Source organism: Peromyscus californicus, unplaced genomic scaffold, assembly GCF_007827085.1.
Source record: "Peromyscus californicus insignis strain IS unplaced genomic scaffold, ASM782708v3 Scaffold_7__1_contigs__length_154581171, whole genome shotgun sequence".
Lineage (NCBI taxonomy): Eukaryota > Metazoa > Chordata > Mammalia > Rodentia > Cricetidae > Peromyscus > Peromyscus californicus.
Genome location: NW_026294595.1, coordinates 54,641,716 through 54,663,088, shown reverse-complemented (window position 1 = coordinate 54,663,088; position 21,373 = coordinate 54,641,716). Strand labels below are relative to the sequence as shown.

The 21,373-nt window shown below is 43.2% G+C and overlaps 1 protein-coding gene across 4 annotated transcripts in view; it reads left to right on the top strand.

Annotated features, from left to right (window-relative positions):
- Sestd1 (SEC14 and spectrin domain containing 1) overlaps positions 1 to 21,373 on the top strand; it is a 99,027-nt gene that overhangs the window by 21,363 nt on the left and 56,291 nt on the right. For 3 of the 4 annotated variants that reach the window (XM_052723010.1, XM_052723012.1, XM_052723011.1), the window contains exons 2-3: positions 17,606 to 17,685; positions 20,708 to 20,816. In XM_052723010.1, the coding sequence (XP_052578970.1) occupies positions 17,631 to 17,685; positions 20,708 to 20,816 (164 nt within the window). In that variant the 5' untranslated portion in view covers positions 17,606 to 17,630. Of the gene's footprint in view, positions 1 to 17,605; positions 17,686 to 20,707; positions 20,829 to 21,373 lie in introns of those variants that run through there. The other variant, XM_052723013.1, reaches the window with a different exon arrangement.

The window sequence follows — 21,373 nt, the reverse complement described above, 5'->3', positions numbered from 1 at the left end:
TTAGTTTTGGTTACCCCCCTCCCTGTTGTCCCCCACTCTCTACCTGGACTCTTCAGTTCCCAGAATTCTCCTTTCATATTGCACGTGTTCTGTTACCTTCCCCACAAGTCTTCCTCAGAGACCCCTTTTGACCTTTCATGGGGCCATTCCTAAGTTTCCTGTCCTCTACTCACACTAACATCCACTTACATACCCATACCCATACCACTTAAACCCACACATACATATGTAAATGCACATGTATATACACACATGCACACACATGCTTACTCACTAGAAGCTAGGGTTTATACATGAGAGAGAATGCAATATGGTTTACCTCAAGTAATATTTTCCAGTTCCATTCATGTTCCTGTGGATTTCATTTTTCATTATAGTGGATAAGATTCCATTGTGTGTCTGTGTCAATTTTCACTGTTCATCTGTTGATGGACATCTAGGCCGATCCAATTTCCTTGCTATTATGCATGGACAGCAGTGAAGGTGGACATGCAGGTATCTCTGTGGCAGGTGTAGACTCCTTTGAGTATGCTGGGAGCGCGATTACGGGGTCATGTTGTTGTTCTATTTTGGTTTTGTAGAACCCTCCAGGCTGATCTCCAGGGTGGCCACCCCAGCGTCCGCTCCCACCAGCAGTGACTAAGGGCTCCTCTTCGCCACATTCCCAGAGCCGTTCCTTGTCGTTTGTGTTCTTGATGAAAACCATCTGACAAGAGAGAAAGAATCTCAAAGTAGTCTTAATTTGCGTTTCTCTAATTGCTAAGGAGGTTGAACAGTTGAAAATTTGGCCATCAGTATTCTTTCTTTTGAGATTCATCTGTTTAGCTCATTGGTGCATGCGTGCGCATGTATGTCTCTGTGTGTGTGTGTGTGTGTGTGTGTGTGTGTGTGTGTGTGTGTGTGTGTGTGTGTACACGCACGCGCATGGTCACGTGCATTCACGTACTTGCATGTATGCATGTATATGGGGCCCAGAGGTCAACACTGGGCGTCCTCCTCGTTCACTCCCTACCTTATTTTTGAAGCTGGAACTCATTGATTGATTGGCTGGACAGTGAGTCCCGGCATTCCCCTCTCTCTTTCTCCTCAGTGCTGGGATTGCAGGTGTGTGCCATGAGCCTGGCTTTTTACTTTTACTTTTTTAATGATCAAAAAATTGCCTGGCGATGTTGTAGGGCCAAGCTTCACCGCACAGGTTTGGAAATCCAACGTGCTCCGACTGTGGAGAACATATCTGAGAGGAAATTGTAGGACTCCAGTGGAAGTGGGGTTGGAACCTGGAGGCACCCTGGCGCTTGTCACCTCAGTTCCTTAGGAACCCATGAAGATCTGAACTCAGGACCTCATGCTGGCAGGGCAAGTCTTGACGGACTGAGCCGCCTCCCAGACCCCAGGCCTCGGTGTTCTGAGACAGGATCTTGTTATGTAGCCAAGGCTGGCAGCAAACATTCGGTCCCTTGCTCATACCTCCTGAGTGGTGGGGTCACAGGCGTGTGCCACTATACCCAGCACTGTATTTACTCTTCATTAAGCAACAAAGGGATATTATTTCTCTCCGAGCCACTTGAGAGCAATTTGTATATATTGTATTTCTTTACTCCTAAATATTTTAGTACATACCTTTCCAGAAATACAAACTTGGGCATTTTCTTATATAATCATAATATAATGTAAAATCAGGGAATTATTATGGATAACATAAAGGTTTTGTTCAAATTAGTGTGTCCTTTTGAGTCAGAGACGAACCTTATTTTCTTGGCTCTGTTTTATGTTCAGTACTGCTTTGGTGTCATGCTCTCTTCCTTTAATCAGAACACTCTCAGTCTGTGTTGCACAGACATTTTGGGAGAACACTCGCCAGCTCCCTTTTAACACACCTCACCACCGAGGTGGGTGGGATACTTCCTCATCGTTAGATATGGGTTGTGTACTTTGGCTGTGGTTCTGCAGCAGTGATGCCCCATGTCTTATCAGGAGGCCTATGCCGGTGTATTGTTCCGTTACTGGTCATGTGCACTCATCTCTTGGTTCTGGCGATGCCTGCCAGGTTTTCCCACTGTCGGGTGACTGTCCCTTCATAATTAATAACCCTACCTTGTGGGATGGTATTTTGAGTCTGCAAATATCAGAGTTCTCATATTTTTACTTATGAGTTTGAACATACAGTCATGATTCTTACCTGGATTGTTCGGTGTCCTTTTGACAAGGGCTCATAAATCTTTTAGCATTTACATTCTGGCAGGCATACCACAGTCTCCCATACATGCCTTATCCACCTTTGGGATCTGCTAGAGTTTCAAGGAATCCTATTTCATTTCATTTCAAGGAAATGCTATTTAGAAATCAGGATGTGGGCGCTTGCATTATTGTTACAGAGAGAATTGCTTTTAGGCCCTTATATTAATCAGAGTTCTCTGAGAAACCAAACCAACAGGAGATCTGTACGTCTGTCTATACCTGTGCCTGTGTTTATTTCATTGTCTGTTTCTGTGTATTGATGGAGGCTTGAGAATTGCAAGGTGAGTGTGGGCCAGCTCTCAGGGTGTGCTGATGCACTTCAGCGGTGATCAGGCAGGAAGGGCTGACCTCGTAGAGCAGGTGTGAAGGCTGTATACCTGCTGCAGAGGGGCTCTTAACTGGGGTTAGAATTTTTTGCCTATTAATATTCAGGATTTCAACTGGTTACATGAGGCCGACTCATTATGGAAAGCAAACTCATTTACTGTACAAATTAGATTGTTAATGTTATCCTAAAATACCCATGCAGAAACCCAGAATAATGTTTAATCAAGCAGGTGGCACTCAGTTTCTGGGTCACAATTAGCACATGAAGTAACCATCAGTGCTTTCAGTGGACCGGGCTGGGGTACCCTGCTCCCCCAATCTGTCTCTGTACATCAAAAACTGTATTTGTTTTCCCTAATCCAGCCATCACTGAGGATCCTGGGAATCCCCTCCTCCTTCCCCTCTTTGACAGTAAGACACCTGGCTCCTCTCTTCCATGACCTCCTTATGGGCTCAACCCTAGAACACACAGCCGGCAATGTGTGCTGCACCCATGTATTGGAACCCAGTGTGATCCTGTAGCTCTCATGCTTACAGCCTGAGAATATGTCTGAAAAGGAGCTTAAGAGAAGCTTGGTTCCGTGCGCCTCCCCCTTGAGTGTCAGTCAGTCTGTCACCTGAACTTCAGCTGTGACTGCTCTTCTGCTGGATTCCATCCCAGAGGTTCGCATCCACTCACCTCGCTGGTGTTCCTATGTTCTCCACTTTTTGTCAGTGGTTTCTCTTTTGTACCGTCTCTCTTTACACAAATGGAGCAGATGAATGAGCGTCGTGTTTCCTTAGATCTGCTAAACATACTTAGGTTTTTCCTACTGTGCAGTGCTTACAGGCTGGCCGTATTGTAATCTTTATTTCATGTGTATATGTGTTTGGCCTGCATGTATATCTCTGCATCACATGGGTGCAGTGTCCACCGAGGCCAGAAGCGATTGTCAGAACCCTTAGAGCTGGAGTTACAGATGGCTGTGACCACCATGTGGGTGTTGGGAATTGAACCCAGGTCCTCTGTAAGAGCAATGATGGCTCTTCACCACTGTATTGTCCTTGCAGCCCCTCCTGTTTTAGCATGTGAAATGTTAATACATTTTAAAAGGCTGATACAGAGGGCTGGAGACGGCAGCATTGGGCACCCTTCTGCTGCTGCTGCATTCCAGCTGTTCCCCCTTACCCCACCCTCCCCGCCTCCTCAGCAGTTTCTCTAGCTGCTCCCTTGTGTCGTTTTGCGCCAATGGAGCCGATAGATGTGTATCATTGTTCATTTTTTGTTTTGTTTTTAAATGTAGCCAGTGTTTTTATTTTTTAGATGAAATGTCTTTATTTTTTCCTTTTATTGAAAATAGTTTCTTTTTTCACATAATATATCCTATTACGGTTTCCCCCACCTCTACTCCTCCCAATTTCTTCCCACCTCTCCCCGCTGCCAGATCCACTTCCTTTCTGTCTCTCATTAGAAAAGAACAGGCTTCTTAGGGATAATAGTAAAGTATAACAAAATAGGATATAATAAGGTAGAATGAAAACCATCACATCAGGGTTGGACAAGACAAGCAAACAGGAGGAAAACAGCCTGAGAGAAGGCCCAGGCACCAGAGAGCCACTCCTCCCTTTATTTACTAAACAGACTTAGGTTTTCCCTGCTGGGGGGTGCTTATTGTCTAGCTTTAGACCTATGTGCCAGTCCATTGTGGTGTCCTTATTTATTTATTTATTTATTTATTTATTTATTTATTTATTTATTTTTTATTTTCTTATCTTTTGTTAGGAGAAGGTCTCACTGTGGTCCTCAGTGGCTTGGAACTCATTTTGTAGGCCAGGGTGGCCTTGAACTTATAGAGATCTGCCTGCTTCTTCCTTTACTTCTAGGATTAAAGGCAGGTGCCATCAAGCCTGGCTCCATTGTGTAATTTCATCCACTCTTAGTTCAGCCAGTCTTCTGTCTATGTGAACATAGGCTATTTCCAGTTGGACTTTCCGATCATGAATAGTGCAGAAACAGAGTCTTAGGTAACAGGTCTTCTACTGTGGTTGAAAACTTATTCCTTCCACTTCTTATTTTAATATTGTGCTTTTTCCTTTTGTCTTTTCTATATGCACCTTGCATATTTCCTTTTTTTTAAATGAAGCTGGTTTGAAGTTTAAGACATGTTTTATTATTTATTTACTTATTTTTAAATTACCTGTCCATCTGTCCATGCACATGAACGTAGTACTTTCAGAGGCCAGAAGAGGGGATCTGATCCCCTGGGGCTGGAGTTAGAGGCAGCTGTGAGCTGCCAGACATGGATGTTGGGACTAGAACTCCACTCTCTGGAACAATAGTATCCGCTCTTAACCTCTCTCCATCTTTCCAGCCCCACGAAATGTCTTCAGTACAGGTTTAAAGATGAGGGCTAGGAGATGGCTTAGTGATGAAGAGCACTGCTCACGCAGAGGACTGGGGTCCAGTTCTTAGCATTCAAGCTTCCACATAGTGTCCTACCACCTCCGTAACACTGAGGGTTTGACACCTTTCAAGGGCACCGGGTTGTCACATGTGCACATACACATATTCGGGGAAAAACACTCATGAAATAAAAACAAACCTTTTAAATGTGGTTAGTAACAGGGGAGGGGGGAAGAGACCTGTAAGAGGGCAGTAGTGCGTGTCAAAGTGAGAGTGTGCTGCTCGAGACAAACGTGCTGTAATAACAGCTGAACAGGTCGTTTTGTTGGCTTTGGAAGTTCCATTGCTGAAAGAATCGAAAAGATGAGAAAGTTCCAGTTGACTTTTGCGTTTTCTTTTGTGTGGATTGTGTTATCTGACAGTTTCACACGGGTATCTAGTGTATTCATACTGCTCTCTTCTTTCTCTTCCATCCCTGTCCACTCCCCAGTTCCTTTCATGGAACACGGTTGTGGGTTTTGTTTTGTGACCCATTTAGTTTAAGCAGGCCATCTGTGTGACCACCAGGTTGCCTTTTATTTAGTTTTTATTTGAGTATATTTAGTAACTTAGTCTGCCTTCAGTGCCAATAAGACCTTTCCATTTTATTCTACTTCTTGGCTGTGGTCAGTCATCTCATTGCTTTTTGCCATTGCTTTTAGACTTAAAATTTCTGATCGAAGATGTATCTTTTCATGTCCCCAAAATGTTTGTTTAAAGAGAGAGAATTCCATTTGGCATGATTATTAAGGCCTTTTACTCTGTTCTTACTAAGTTTTTAGCAGTTTGCATGTTCTAATTTTATTTTTATACTAGTTTATTGTAAATGAAAATACAGTCTTCATATAAATGAAGATGGCTTCTGGCTGTGTTTGTAAACAGGACAGTTTCTTTAGTAGACTGACTTAAGGTTGCTCTCATTGCCAGTGTAAGTAAATATGGTTGTTTCTCTTACCTCCTTTGGAGAGGAGTCTCCCTCCCTCCCTCTCTCTTTTTTCTTACAATAAATGGAAGCACATAGTAATGGAGGCAGAAGTAGGACCAAAGGAGGGAGAGAGCTAGCGTGCACTCGCTTTCTCTCTTGCTGTCTCATAGGGATGGAATCACACAGTTATGGAGGCTGAACTGCCCCAGGGTCTGCTGTCTGCAAGCTGGAGACTCAGGAAAGCCTGTGCTGTGCCTTCCAGTCTGACACTAAAAGCTTGAGAACTCAGAACAGCAATGTTGTAAGTTCTAGGTCAAGGGTAGAAGAATGAGGTGAGAAGAATGGCTCGCCAGGCCATTGGACAGACAGTTCTGCTTTTTCTTCCTTTTGGGTTCTGTTTGGGCCTTCAGTCTGTTGAGTGACTCTTCTTATGAAGGAGAGAGCAGTGTGCTTTGACTAGTCCTCAGTGCAGATGCTAATGTCTCGAGAAGCATTCTTGAGCATGTAAGACATCATGTTTAGCAGGCACTGACATCCTCTGGTCAAGTTGGTACCTACACACCTTTGAAGCTTTGCCCTCCTGAGTCTGCTGCTGGCCAGTCTTGATAATGCTGCTACTGTCACAACTGTTCTTCAGGGAGTTTTCACCTAGGGTGGCCCTGCCATTCTGGATGATTCTGGTTAGTGCCAGGTCTTCTGTTACTGTCTTCTTTCTTCTGCACGACTTTTCTTTTCTCTTAGATCCACTCTCATTCTCTAGGGGCTAAGGGAAAATCCTTAGAACTATCTCCACAGAAACATGGTTTGCGTTTTCTACCTTAATTAAAGTTAGTAGTTGTCCTGGGGTTGTAGTGAAGGTGCAGACCTAGTGTGGCTTTACTTGTACTCGTTAGTCTGTCCAGACTGTGAAAGACATATTGGGAGATGCAGACTTGCATGGTCACCAATATCTTGCTTAATTTATGAATTGTGAAACTGTGTCACATGATACTTTTCCTCCTACTGAGAACAGAGTGGGGATCTGATTCCATAACACAGTTTATAGTAGCAGCTAGCATTCCCTATGGATGAACTTTGTGTGCTTTTTCTTATGAAGACTAGTCCTCAGGGATTTCAGCCTTCCCCTTTAATAAAGTCAAGCCCACTTTTACTGCTCACCCTTTGTGATAACAGGTAGAACCATCACAATGGTTTCTCTTTTTTTGCTATGGTTTCACAAACCCCCAAATAGAACTTCTCACTTCCCAACACACAGAGGGTATCTTAGTTAAAAACATCGTACAACCCCTCAGCACAGAAGCATGAAAGAAGTATGATGTCTAGTCTAGGCCAGAATAGTGGTAAGGCTTTTCATGTCTGCAACACACACACACACACACACACACACACACACACATACACACACACACACACACACACACACACACACACACACACACACACAGTGTCTTTTATGCCAACAGAAGTTGCCTGGCAACTCATGATGTAGCGTACACATTTCCATTGAGGGTTGGGTACCATGAGTAGACTGCTGCCGTAAGTGGTTGACAGATGCCATGGTAGATTCCCAGGCATAGAGAAGATCACAGGGGAGGGAGTCAAGAAGAGTGATTGTTTTAGCTTTGGTCCTCTTCTTTATTTAAGCCTTGAAGTCTGTGTGAGTGAGTTTGAGCTAAAAGGGGGATATAATAGAAGAATTCTGTCATACTATTGTAGTAAGCTGAGTGGGAGGCACAGTCAGGATTTGACTCCTGTCACTTGGCTCCAGATCTGATCTAGTTGTCACCCTGTTCCTGTCTAGGAACAGAATGCAGCAGTTAGGGCTCAGCTGGTACTGCAGTCCCTAAAGCGGAAGTGCTGTCTGGTCCCACCTGCTGAACTGGTATCTTCTGTAGTGAGGCAGTGATACTTGGAAAGAGTCCCCTGAGTCTTCAATTACTTTGCGGCACTGTTGATCGAATCCAGGGCCTCATGCATTCTAATTGAGCTACATCCCCTGTCCTTTCTTTAACACACACACACACACACACACACACACACACACACACACACACACACACACACACTGGTCCAGGAACCTTAGATTACTCTTTGTATAGTAAATAATTGCTATGTTTTTTATAAAAAAAAAAAAGATTTTGCATGTTGCGTGGTCCTATAGTAGATATATGTGTAATTTCTGTTGTCAGCCATCTTGTATGTAGAGTTGTAGTTAGTTATAGTAGTTATGGTGCTTGATAACCAAAGTGAGCTTTATTGCTTCAAATATTGGGAGGTACTTGCCAGTAAAAGTTTTTCTTTTTAACCATCCAGAGGGACCCTAGATTTCCCTCTGCAGTTCTTTTGTGGATAACAGATCAGATTATTTTGCCAAGTGGCAATGGGGTGACAGAGTCAGAAACCATCTCAATGTTGCCAGGAAAAGCTACAAGTTGCAAAGCATTCTAGGTATTAAAGTAAAAAAGTGAGATGGGGGTCATGATAATTACTGTAATAAAAGCTAAGGTATAATTTCAGGAAATGGAAAATGTGCATGTTAAATAATGATTTGTGTGTGTGTGTTGAAATATAGATAATGAAAACTCAATGTGTACACAGTGAAATCAAGTAATCCATTTCCAGAAGCCCAAAGTTAGAGTTGGCTCAGCATAAAGAGGGCTTTATAAAGTGTCTCTCTTCATTCATGATCCTAATGGGCCAGGGCCCAAGCTGTTTCAGCAAATATCCCTGAACTATGTAATTTAATATTCTGTTCAAAGCAAATACACACTCTATTCATAGTGCTTGGGCTAGTTTAAAATTATCTAAGTTTATTTTCCTTTACTTCCTAATTATTATGCTAAATGGCACCAAAATGAGAGAGCTGCTGTGATTATGAACAGGGAGAACAGTCAACAAGTACTTCCTATGCACTGGCCGAGTGTGGGCCGTCCTCCTAGGCCAGCAGGTAGGTCATTCAGACAGTAGAGCCACACCTGCTTTGATCTCACAAAGAGTAACTGCTTTGTTTTTATTGACCACATAGGCAGGAGAGATTGCTAGTCCATTCAGAACATGTCCTTAAATATCAATATCCACCATGCACACAGTTTGGAAATCTATTTGTCTGACTCAAACTATAACATTTATGACATTTGTTGATACTTCACTTAGTAGATCCACCTGCTTGTCTGACCAGCCACTACTTCCTGTCTACATATCACAGCGAATAGGTACTGTGGACATAATATTTTGCTTTTCCTAGTAATTAATCACCTGAAAAGAAGTATGCATGGTGGTGGTGATAGAGAGGGTGGCGCCTGAGAAGATGACTAGCCGCAAAGTGAGAAAGGCGGAGAAGTTAGAGGGCCAAGAAGACGGCAGAGCTGGAGTTCTGTGCACTGCCCGGCTGCCTCCCACCCATGTCTTCCACTCTGCCCATGGAGGTGATCAGAATAGGTCTCTTCCCTCCTCGGCGATCCTGAATGGGGTTCACATGCTTAGTCTTTGCTCACGAAGACCTTTAGATTACCACGGTGAATGTGAGAACACTGTAAGGGCGCATGCAGTCTGTTTCCGAATCCTCTTGATATTTTTGTTTGTTTGAGACAGTTTTGGTGTATAGCTCAGCCTGTCCTCAAACTCAGTCCTCCCGCCTCCACCCTCTGAATGCTGGGATGATAGCCATGTGCTGCCATATCTGGCTTCTCTGTTGATTTTGAAATGTAAAAATAAAATGCTAACAGGGAAGTGCTGTTTAAAGGATTATGGCTCCTTTTTCCACAATGTTCGTGTGTTTAAAGATTTGGATTGGGCATTTATCAGGGGCATCTTTAAATATAAAGAAACACAGGGGAAAAAGAAAGCAGTTTTACCCATCATCCACTTTGAACAATTGTTGACAAGTGGTCAGTCCTAATCCAAGTGTATGTCCCTTTCCAGATCCCAGTGCTGTGGTGACTCAGTGTCCACCAAAGTGGACTTAATCTCCTTTGTGGAGGTGATAGGCAGTATGCTTCGGGAGGTGACGGATACAGACAGAGGCTGCTGACCTTGTGAATGGGACTAGCACTCTTACCAAAGGACTCCAGGTTAAAGGGAACAAACACTCATTTTTGCTCCTCTGTCCTGCCTTATGGAGATGTAGTGTTTCTCCCTTTGCCCTTCCATCCTGTGAGGATACCCAAACAGTGCCGTCTGTGAACACCTTCACCAGGTTCTGAACTGCCTGGAACCTTGATCTTAATTTCCCCATTTCCAGAAGAGATAAAGGACTCTTTAGAAAACATGACCTTAGTGTCATCCAAAGTATATGCAGTATTGAAAGGACTTTGTCTTTGCTGCTGAAGCTCTTGGTAGCCTCCTGCTCTGATCACAACAGAGTTGGGATGAATCGCTAAGCATTTGCAACACTGAGCGGACTTCTGGGAGCATGTTGCTTATATATTTTTAGTTTTTGTTTTTTACTCCTTAAATGCACATCATTTGTATCTAGATTTTTCCTGACTTAAAATGGATACTTCTGTTTGTGTAAATTTCTTGACAGCCTTAGCAAGGTAAAATTTATATACCATGAAATCCAGCCATTTTAATTGCACACATTTCAGTGAAATGATGCAAAGGTGGTCATAGATGATCCACTGGTTCCACTTCTGTGGGTTGTGATCTGTTCATTTGTGTGACCTAAACAAATTATTCCTCTGGCCCTCCTTTTCTCCTCTGATAAAATGCGGTGTTTGTAGATACTGGTAGAATCACCGATGAAGGATTCTTGGGCCATTGCAGATTGTCTGGACATGTGTTATTTATATCATGGCTGTGATGGTGGGAATGCCCTGACTGTGGCCTCAGTGGAGTCAGTGGTGGTAACTAGCCATGAATGGAGGAAGGAAAATTTAGCTATAGGTAGTAAGCAGTGTTCATTGAGCAATTACTATTCTATATGCCAGATTATATATACATAAATAAATAAACGCACCGATCTTCAATCCTGTGAGCTAGTTTCAGTAATTATGTCCATAAAAGTGGAGAATTCTCTGGGGCTGGAGAGATGGCTCAGGGGTTAAGAGCACTGGCTGCTTTTGCAGAGGACCTGGGTTCAGTTCTCAGCGCCCATATGGTGGCTCCCAGCCATCTGTAACCCTAGTTCCAGGGTGTTGGGTGCAGTCTTCTGCCTGCAGGCATACACACACTGTCCATACATACATGTAGGCAGAACAGTCACATACATAAAATAAAAATTAAAAATAGTTTTGATGAGGGGGCAGCTTTTAAGGTAAGGGTAATCCTTTTTATATTATGTAAATAAACACTCCAAAAATGTCAATGCATATTATAGGTAATATTTTATTTGAACAAAAGTACTCTTCCCTTTGTGATATCTGACAAACAAGTAACAGGATTAAAGCTAATTTATGTCCTTACTGTTTGTAATTTGGGGCCTTGAAACACATCTGGCTGAACCTCCCTTGAAATGTATTAGGATCATCAGTGTCTAGGTAAATGAGATTTAGTCTGAGTTTAGCCTGATGGAATGCGTATGTATCTTTGTTGAGGCTAGAAAACCAAACAACAGCAATAAACCAAGCACTTCTTTCTAGAAGCAAGGCCAGGGGAGAAGAGAGATGATCATAGCCCAGAGAAATTCTGACCCGGCCAGGCCAGGACCACCTGCAGCAGGTGAAGGGAGGTTGGAATCTGGAAGTCAGAGGGTGGAGGAGGATCTTCATAGATCCACGTGTTGAAAGACAGCCATTGTTCACTTAAAGTCTTTCCAGAGAATTGTTGTTCTTTCCTTTGAAACTGTCACTGTTGTTTTAGAACTAGGTTCCTAATCACCACGGCACCTGTGATAACAGAGGTCACATGACAGTTCCACTGTGTCATCCTGATGCTGAGCAGAGCTTGTGCCTACACTGTGTCCTGTGTGGGATGGTGAGCCAGGCAGGGAAGCAGTGAGCCTGTGCCTGTGTTTGCTCTCGTTTCAAAGACAGTCGAAACTATTCCTAACCTGCTTTTAAGGAGAGCTATGTTTCAATATTTTCCTGGAAATACAAGGCTAAGGAGCCTGTGTTCTGGTTTTGTTCTTCTCCATTATGTGTCTACATGATGTAGATTTATTAGAGATGATTTAGTTAGCCTCAGGCAATCCTAATGGGTTTTCTCTGGTTGTTAAAAAACACTCTTCAAAGAATCTAACTGAATTTTCCTAGCAGACCGGTTGATTTATCCTTATTGAAAGAAGAGTTCCAGTACCCCGCACATATCATCAATTACAATCTCTTTTGAAGTGTAATTTGCCGAGTCTTGATTAAAAGGCCTGTAATTGTCCTGTCCTGCTGCTCGGGACATGCTCTGCTGCCCTCTAATGGCTGCCCATTGATGGCGTTATTGACTTCTCTGGCCACCTTCAGAATTAGCCTCTAGGTATCCAGTGACTCCCGTGAGCTGCTGAGTCTGTGGGTCTGTGGGAGGCTGTCTCGGTGGACAGACAGCTTGGTGGGGTGTGGGTGTGGCTGCCATGAGGATGGGGGCATTCAGTACTTAGGTTGATTTTGTGCAGGCTCAGGGTTGAGTGTTTTGTTGCATTATTTTACATCCTTTTGTTCAGTGGTCCATTGCCAATTCTGGTACTTCAGACTGCCAAGGGTATGTGGTACCTAGCCATGCCTCCAGCTAGTAACTTGTTACATAGCTGTGTCAGGGAGTGGGTGAGAAGATGCAGACCTAAGGATGCTTTTCTATGCTCTTGGGGAAGACAAGATGTCCACAGAACTACTCGATTGTCCTGCTCTTTCAGTTGAGATCTTGGAGATCAAGCTAGAGTGCGTGCAGTTATTAGGAGAAGTTGTCTCCGTGCGTTTCTGTCTCCCAGATTTTGTCACTTCTTGCTTTAGAAGGAACCCAGTGGCATTTAAAATTTTTGTCAAGAAATACATTAAAATATGACTTCATTACTTAAGATATTGAGAACCAAAATAGTACAGATACAGAGTACTTCCATGCCCACCCTCTCCTTGGTTGAAGTTGACGTGCAGCCAGGAGTGGATTTCTTTTTACCCTCACTGCCCTCCAAGGCTGTCTGTCCCTTTTTGTATAATAACCTTTTATTGATTTTATTTTTATCTAATAACTTGTGTTAGGAAGAGGCCTGCTTTAAATGACCACGTATGGAATAGGAGAAGCACAGTCTATGTTCCTCTTCTTATTTTCTGTTAAGCATGTTCTATTTTACTTGGCAAATTTTTAAAAACTCTATCTTCCTATCCCAGTTTTCAGTGTCATACCCTTGCTGGCTTTGTGGCTCATTCATATGTTTGGAGTGAGTAACCTTTTCTTATGAAAAATAATGCTTGTGTTTGCCCCTGTGGAGAGAGCAGGAGCTGGTGCCCCCGTCTTATCGAATAACTCACTCTGGAGGGTCCTTATATTTTATAAGAGTTTTTCTTTATTTTCTGTACTTTATACATAATTTAACTCTTCCACAAGGCATTAACATAACCTAGAGAAGCAAATTAAAAAAATGGTTCTGTAAACACTTGAAAAGCTAAGCCATAACAACTTAAAAAAGAGATTTGTATGTTTTGTGTGTGTGTGTGTGTGTGTGTGTGTGTGTGTGTGTGTGTGTGCCAGTGAATGCCACGGAGGGCATCAGATCCTTGGAGCTGCAATTACAGGGAGCTAAGCTGCCTGATGTGGGTGCTGGGGATTGAACCTGGGTCTTCTAGAAGAGCAGCAAGACTCTCGATGACTGAGCCGGCTCTCTGGCCCCTCGGCTGTTACTTGAAGATGAAGGTCGCGGTACAGTCACCGTTTTTGTGGCTCATTTCCTTAGTGGCAGCAGTGGAGGGACTGGTAGGAGGAGGCTGTCTCCACGACTTCACATTTTATACTTCGTTGTATTTGATTGTGACCCCTGTACACTCAAATGTGTGTTTCTCATTGCCTTGTCATTTTCAACGTGAACCAAAGCTAACAAAAAGCTGTTGGCTAAAAAGCATTAGTACTTTGCCACACTGTAAAGGAGATTCAGCTGCCTCTGAGGAGAAAGGGAAAAAACAGAAGGCTGCCTTGGGACCAGCCTGCCAGAGGGAGCCTGAAACATAAGATGGAAATTTACGTTTAATCCTTGAGCACAGGAAAACTCAGTGGTTAACAACTAAACTTTGGTATTAATTGGCATAAAATCCATAACCTGGCTTGCAAAGCTCCAGAATCACAGTATGTATTCCCAGGGTCTCCTGTAGTCAATGTTTCTTGTGCCTAGTGGGGTCTCAGGAGTCCAGATAGTCTTGTCTCCTGGAAGACCTAGGTTCAGTTCCCAGCACCCACATCAGGCAGCTGATAGCTCCTTGTAACTGTAGCTCCAAGGGCCTTGCCCTCCATATATTGACTGATTTTTTTTTTTAATTTTTTATTTTATGTGCCTGAGTGTTTTGCCTGTGTGTTTATCTTTGCACCACCTATGTGCCTGGTGTTCATGGAGGCCAGAAGAGAGCATCTGATCCCGGACTGGAGTTACAAACCATTGTGAGCTGCTTAGGGGTGCTGGGAACCAAACCCAGGTCTTCTGGAGCCAGTACTCTTGACCACTGAGCCAGCTCTCCAGTCCTGACAACAGACTTCCTAAATAAAACAGGAAGTGATGAGAGCCGCTGTCTGCTAAGTGCTGAATTGCAGTGTTGTTCCCTGGTTCAGTCACAGTCCCCTTGACTGAAAGAGAACCCCCCACTCCTGCTGACCTAAGCAGAACAAAAGAATTTACTGGAAAAGTGTTGTACAGTGCATGGAACTGATGAGAAGGATGGAAAAACAGACTTCCGAACCAGAAGGAATTAAAGGTGGCTCAGAACTTGGGCTTGCAACCAGATAGGAACGACCTGGTTAGGAAGCCAGCTGTACTGCATGACTGAGGGGCCTTGAGGCTGAGCTTGCCCTGTGGGAGCATCTTAGGGATGGTCTGTCTGTCTCAGCAGCTCTCTGTTTCTAGCTCTCAGAGAGGTCAAACTTACTTCTTGTAGTAGGTGTTATTTTCGATTCTTATGGTTTTGTATCATGTGCATACGTATAACTGTCATTACCACATACTTCTGACACTAAATATAAGGGTTTTTCTCTCATAATCAGTTCTCTAAGCACTGTCTACTGTCCACAATTTGGCATCAATTTGGCATGAAGTTCTAGAGTTAGTGTCAAACTCCTAAGTTTAAAGGCTGAATTTCACTTAACTGACCTCAATTTGGATGCCAGTAGCAGGATTGGGTCTTAGGCTACTTCTGCTTATAGGCTCCAGATAAAGCTTCACAGGACCTCCCTAGGTTTGCTAATTCACTAGAAGGACTCAGGTCCCAGGAAAGCTGTTTCCTTGATATATAGTGGACATAGCCCAGGAATAGCCAGTAGATGACACACATGTGGTAGAGTATGGAGGGGTTCAGAACCACAGCCTTGTCCGGTGTGCTGACTTCTCTGTACCCTGTGTGTCCGCTGCCTGACCCACAGATGCCTTATTGTGTGCTCATGACTGATGAAATTATGGGATACTGGTGATTGATTCTGTTTCTCTTCCCCCTCCCCCCTCAGAGTTTTGGAGAGTGTGGTGGCTGTTCAGGCGTCCCCTTGAACTCATGGAGGCTCCACCATAATTTGCTCTATTAGCATGGGGTATTTAGGAAGGGGCACTTTAGCAGTGACAAAAACACTCCCTTCTATCACTCAGGAAATTCCAAGGACAAAGACTGTTTTGCTGTATATCTGTTATTTGCATCCCGTCTAGACAAGTTTGGTGTTTAATTGCCTAGAAGTCACTGTATATTTTCAGAGTTGTTGATTGGTAAGCTGATGGCATATTAGGAAAGTGGCCTTGATGGAACCAGACTGCCTGAGTCCCAGTTTCCACACTCACCAGCTGTATGATGTTGGAGCAGCTAGCTCTTACCTCAGAAATGCTGGGAACATTAAGTCAATACTAGAAGTCATTACAGGGCACAGTTTGTAATAAACACTTGAGTGCAAGGTACATGTTAATTAACGTAATCATTATTAGTGTCATTGTCAAACCTCAGGTTAGGGCCCCAAGGTGATCACGGGGTAGGCTCTAGGATGTGAACACAAGTTTCCTGCGTTCTTGATTAGCTGATAACAACTGATCAAACGCAGTATTGATTTAGAAACATGAAATGCTATAAATTTTCTAGCAGAATGTAAAACTGTGAGCTCGTGTGAACTCCTTTGTGGTAGCTGGGCTAATACAGAATTACACCGAGAAGAACAATTGAAAATAGTGTTTAAGGAGTAAAACTTAAAGGTACATGAAGTAGTTTGACAAGTTGTTTTCTTTGTAGGCAGGTGGGAACAGCGGTGGTATTTTTTGTTTTGGTTTTTCTCTTAACCACAAAGCCTGTAAAATACTTCACTGGCTTACTTAGGCTTGCTTAATTAGCCATTATCAGATGACTGTATAGATATTTCTTTTTTAAATATGGTTTTTTTTTTTTAAAAAAGAGTGTGTTTTTTGCAGGACAAGGCTGCAACCTGAGTGTTTTGTTCAGCCAACAGCACAGTGGCTGAAATGGGATGGGCTCGTGGCAGGTCCTTGCAGGACACGTAATCCAAACAGTCAGATTTTCTACTCTGGAAACTTGTTTTGAAGAGAGCAGCTCTCACTGGGTTCTCACTCTCCAGGACCCGGCTGCCCTGTGCTGGATGGGGTGAGCTGCCATGCAGGAGGGAAGGATGGACAGTGATGGAGACTTCTCTCGCAGACTTGCTGCTTAGTTTAAGAGGGCAGTAAAGCTGAGCCTTAGCTTTTTTTTTTCTTTTTAAAGGTCCTGCTCTCCTCAAATTCTGTCTAGTAGTATGGAGGGCTGGCCAGGTCTCAGAATGCCTGCCCTGCCAAAGCCTCCATTTAAGGAAAACTGCTCTGCTCCCAGCACTGACTAGTGAGTGTTCCCTTTTTGTAGGTAGTCATAAACCCTGGCTGTGACTGAATAGACTCTGGAAAACCAAACAGTAACTGTGGCTTGCCCTAGAGGATGAACTCAGCCCAGCACTCAGGAGGCTAACAGGAGGAATGGTATAGGTCCAGGCTAGCCTGGGGTACATAATGAGTTCTTGTCTCAAACAAAACCAACAGTAGTCACTACAAAGCAAAAGAAATGAACTCAGCCAATAAATAGACCCCCCCCCCCCACCCCTGGAGCATTTAAGACTGAAATGTGGAAAGATAAAGTGAGTAAATAAGACTTTGTTGAGTTGCACCTTGAAGTAAACAGAGGTTCCAGTCTGTCATGAGGTGTTAGGGAGGAAGACTGTGGGAAATTAGAGACTGTTGTTAGTACTGCGGCAGAGGGAACCAAGTATTAGGAACAAGCTGTGTAGTGTGGAAAGCAATGGAGGATTGACTGGCTACTTGATGGATTAATAAAATAATTGAAGTAAATTTTGAGCTGTTGCTGTCTACAGTCAGTATGCTGGCCCAGTGTTGCTCTGGAAAACATTTAAGCCATTGTTTTTCACCCCGCTGCAGCGGTGCCTACTAAGGAATGTTTGGCAATGTCTAGACTTAGGTTGGCTGTCACAGCTGGGGATTGGGGTGTCCCTGGTATGCTACTAAAATGTCTGCAGCTCCCTGAAAAAAGAAAAAAAAAGGCTTACCTGGATAAACCACCACGATAATTGTCGTGTTGCAGTTGACATTTCGCTCTGTTTTGCAGAGGCAAGGACTTTTGCTGGAGTGAAATGGAGGCCTCGGTGATCCTGCCCATCCTGAAGAAAAAGCTGGCCTTTCTTTCAGGTACGTGTGCTGCTCCGGAACTCTTCCATGTGTAAGCTTCCTTTGATTGGTTCAACGGATGCTGTAAAATTCCTTCTATAAAGGTTTGATTTTAGGGCATTTCTTTAATGAGTTGTTGTGATCCGTTGCTGCTGGTTCACCATGATCTGGTTTTTATTCTGTTCTGTGATTTGACTAAACTGAGTACTACTCTCATGAAATCACGACTTTTCACTTCTGAAGTAAAAATCTAGTAATTCGTGATCGTCGTCGACAGACAGCATTTCAGCAGCTGTTCCTGGAGTGACCAGTTCTGATCCCTTCTCTCTTGGCTTCTGACCTCTGTGTTCTCAGGAATGCTTTCACTGCCCCAGGAGAGTTAGAAAATGCCCCTTCTGCGTTCTCCTGCCTTGACTTTGCTTACAGTGATTAACGGAAGTGTCGTCCACTAAGATGACTTAGGGAGAAGATGGGGACCGTCTGTTCCTGTGAGAGGTGTGGTTCCTTCTGGCCCAGAGACTTTGGAATCTGAAGAGAGACTGTATGTAGGCTCCGTGGCCCTGCCGGTTTAGGGTTACTCGGATTATACGGTTTGCCCTTTTCTTTCCTATTTCCCTGAGCTCTTGTCTTTGTCTTGATAATTCTAATTTCTTTTTTAACCTCAGACATCTGGTGTGTCTTTGTAAGTTGACATAGTTTCCTGATGAAGGTTGTAAAGTTGACAAAACAAGATGCTGAATTCTATTGGTGTTGCTACTCCTAACTTAATATGTATTTTCTTTTTAAAATTTGTGGCATTTCTATCGTCTCCATACTATTCTGATATGGATGATATTATTATCATTTATATTTGTAGCCTTGTGAATTTCATAATGATTATTCAATAATGTGAGTTCTTACAACTGGAAGTATTGAGCAGGCTATAAGGTTTGGTGAATTGGCAGGCACCTGTGTAACCCCAGCACTCAGGAGGCTGAGGCAGGAGGATCAAGAGCTTGAGGCCAGCCTGTGCTATCGGAGTTCTGTCTCAAACAACAACACAAAAGCAGCCAAACAAACATACCAACTGCCTTGAAATGCTCGGGGTGCCAGCTGCCCTCCAGGAAGATGCTTCCGTACCCTTCTTCTCCGTATTGAGATGCCTGTCTTCCTACACTAGTCACTGTGGATGCTCTCTTTCTTCACACCAGTAACATGTCTGTGTCTTACAGCGTTTGTCTGCGTGCATTATCTGACCCTGTCCACCATAGCTGTCCTGAAGGTCTGTGTTTCTCCTGGCTTCTCACTCTTCCACTTCCACACCAGTGGTTTTTTTTCTAACGCCCAGTAAAAGCTGAGGGTGTGGGGTTCAGGGTGGTGTAGTCTTGAGGATTAAACTTGACCCTAAAGGAAGATCTCAAAGTGGTTTAGATGTCATCTACAGTCTAGGTGTGGACTCTTGTGCATTTAGTTTAAATGCGTGAGCAAAACTTACCAGTTGTGAAGAGCAAATGAAAGTTCCCTGGCCCACTCTTAAAATTTTATCTCTTGACCATTAGTAGTTAAAGTCAGTTATTCTCAAACTTTTTTTAAATAATAAAACTGTTTTCAAACCAGCAGCATTACCCAAGGGCCGCTATCATTTGGAAGTCACCTGTGTAATCCATTTAAAAAAAATAAAATAAAGCCTGTATTCTAATCACCAAAAATGCTATTGAGCCACTGTGTATGAGGTCGAATCTTCCAAAATTGTGGTTTATTGATGTTAGACAGAGTGGTTCAGTATCAACAGTTGCATAGAAAATAGCCCTTTACGGCTGCCTTGCCATGAATCACATTTCTGTCACTAATGGCAGTCCTCTTCACCTCGGGCTTTTCGGTTTTTAGTGATGAATTGCTAGAGATTTTACAGAATTGTTTTCTTCAGGATTTGCTGCTTTTTGGGCTTCTTAGACTACTGTAAACGTCAGTTGGTTCTGACAGTAGGCTTCAGTGTGAGTCAGGCAGAATTTTGAAAGACGGTAGTTAGGAATAAAAGTTCTAAAAGTTCCTTTGTTTCACTTGCAGGGCTGGGAATTGAACTCAGTGCCTTTACTATGCTCTATCCACAGTCCGTGGCTGTGTGAGGATCTCACTTTGTAATTCACACTGGTGTGGAGCTTGTCTTCCTGCCTTTGCCTCTTGAGTGCTGAGATTGCCGGCCCGAACATCAGGCATGAAAACATTCTAAAGTTACATTTTACACTTAGGCCTAACGGGACAAGGACTTAAGCTACTTGAGATTTCGTGTGCTCCACCCCTGGCTTTCTCCTGTACCCCCAGGTCCTGCTCCGTGTTCTCAGCTGTGTCTTCACTGCCGTCTAAACAGTCTGCAGTGGGCTGTCCTGCCTGGACACAGCAGTGACCGAGCGTGTTGTTTGCTCTTAATCAAATAATCACATAAGTATGTTATTCGCTGTTTATCTGTTGCGTAGGAGATGAGTCTTCCATTGCTTTCCATATTACACACAGATCCATGTTTCTTCTGTAAGTGAACTCAGGTCATCTGTCACCATGGGATGTTCTTTTAACTTGGTTTTAAAACTTCTATAAGTTTTCCCTCAAGTCTTTACTTACCACAGCTTTTTTTTTAAGTTCATTTTCTCTATTGTCTCAATCCCTTTTTATAGCATATTAATGCTATATGAAGACACTGTGTAGCAAATTAGTGACCGTAATTCATACTGACTTAAAGCTTTTTTTTTCAGATGCAAATTTGTTTGACTTGCAAGCGCTGATTGTACTAGGCACACAGGAAGTGTTTGATGAATTGATTCAATTAGCAGCCTAAATGGAAGAAAATTAAAATGATTTTGGTTTTGATGAAGATTTCATAGATGCATTTTCTTCTGAATTTTTATGGAGTTTTTGCCTTTACTATTATAAGCATTTATAAACTACAGATAGCCATTAGATATTTTCCAAACTGTGTCCCAAACTTGTAATTGTTTTAATAACATTGGATTAAAATGTTATTCATATGACTTTTTAATATCTGGTAAATCTTAATGTATCTTTTCTGTAGGAGGAAAGGACAGGCGCAGTGGACTCATCCTGACCATTCCGTTATGCCTGGAACAGACAAATATGGATGAGCTGAGTGTCACTTTGGACTATCTACTCAGCATTCCAAGGTGACTCTAAAGGTGTCTTTTTCTTCCATTTCAATATTGTTTCCTATTGATTCTTGCTGTTGGAGTATCGCATGCCTTTTCAGCAGTGAAATTACAGGTAAGGACTAGGAGCAGGAGCTGATGCCAGCACACAGATAAGATACTTTACTTCATGGCACACAGATTTCTAAACATGTACCTTCAACCTCTCAAGAACAGTTAGGCTCAGCACCTGTTTACCCTGGAGCTTCAGAAAGAAGAGAAATTGGGGGCTGGGGAGAGGGCTCAGTGGCTAAGAGCACTGCAAGATCTGAGTTCTAGTTCCTAGCACAGTCTTAAGAAGTTGGACCTAGCCCCTTGCGAGTCCACCTATAACCCGATAGATACTGTGAATGGCAGAGACAGGAGATTGCTAGGGTTTGGTGACTGCCAGTCAAGGTCCAGGCTCAGTTAAGTAATAGAGCAGGACACCTGATGTCCTCTTCTGGCCGCCATGTGCATATAGTATACACAACTGCATGGATGTTTAACTCTCCCCACACATGGGGGGTGGGGTAGGGAGAGAGAGGAAGAGAGGG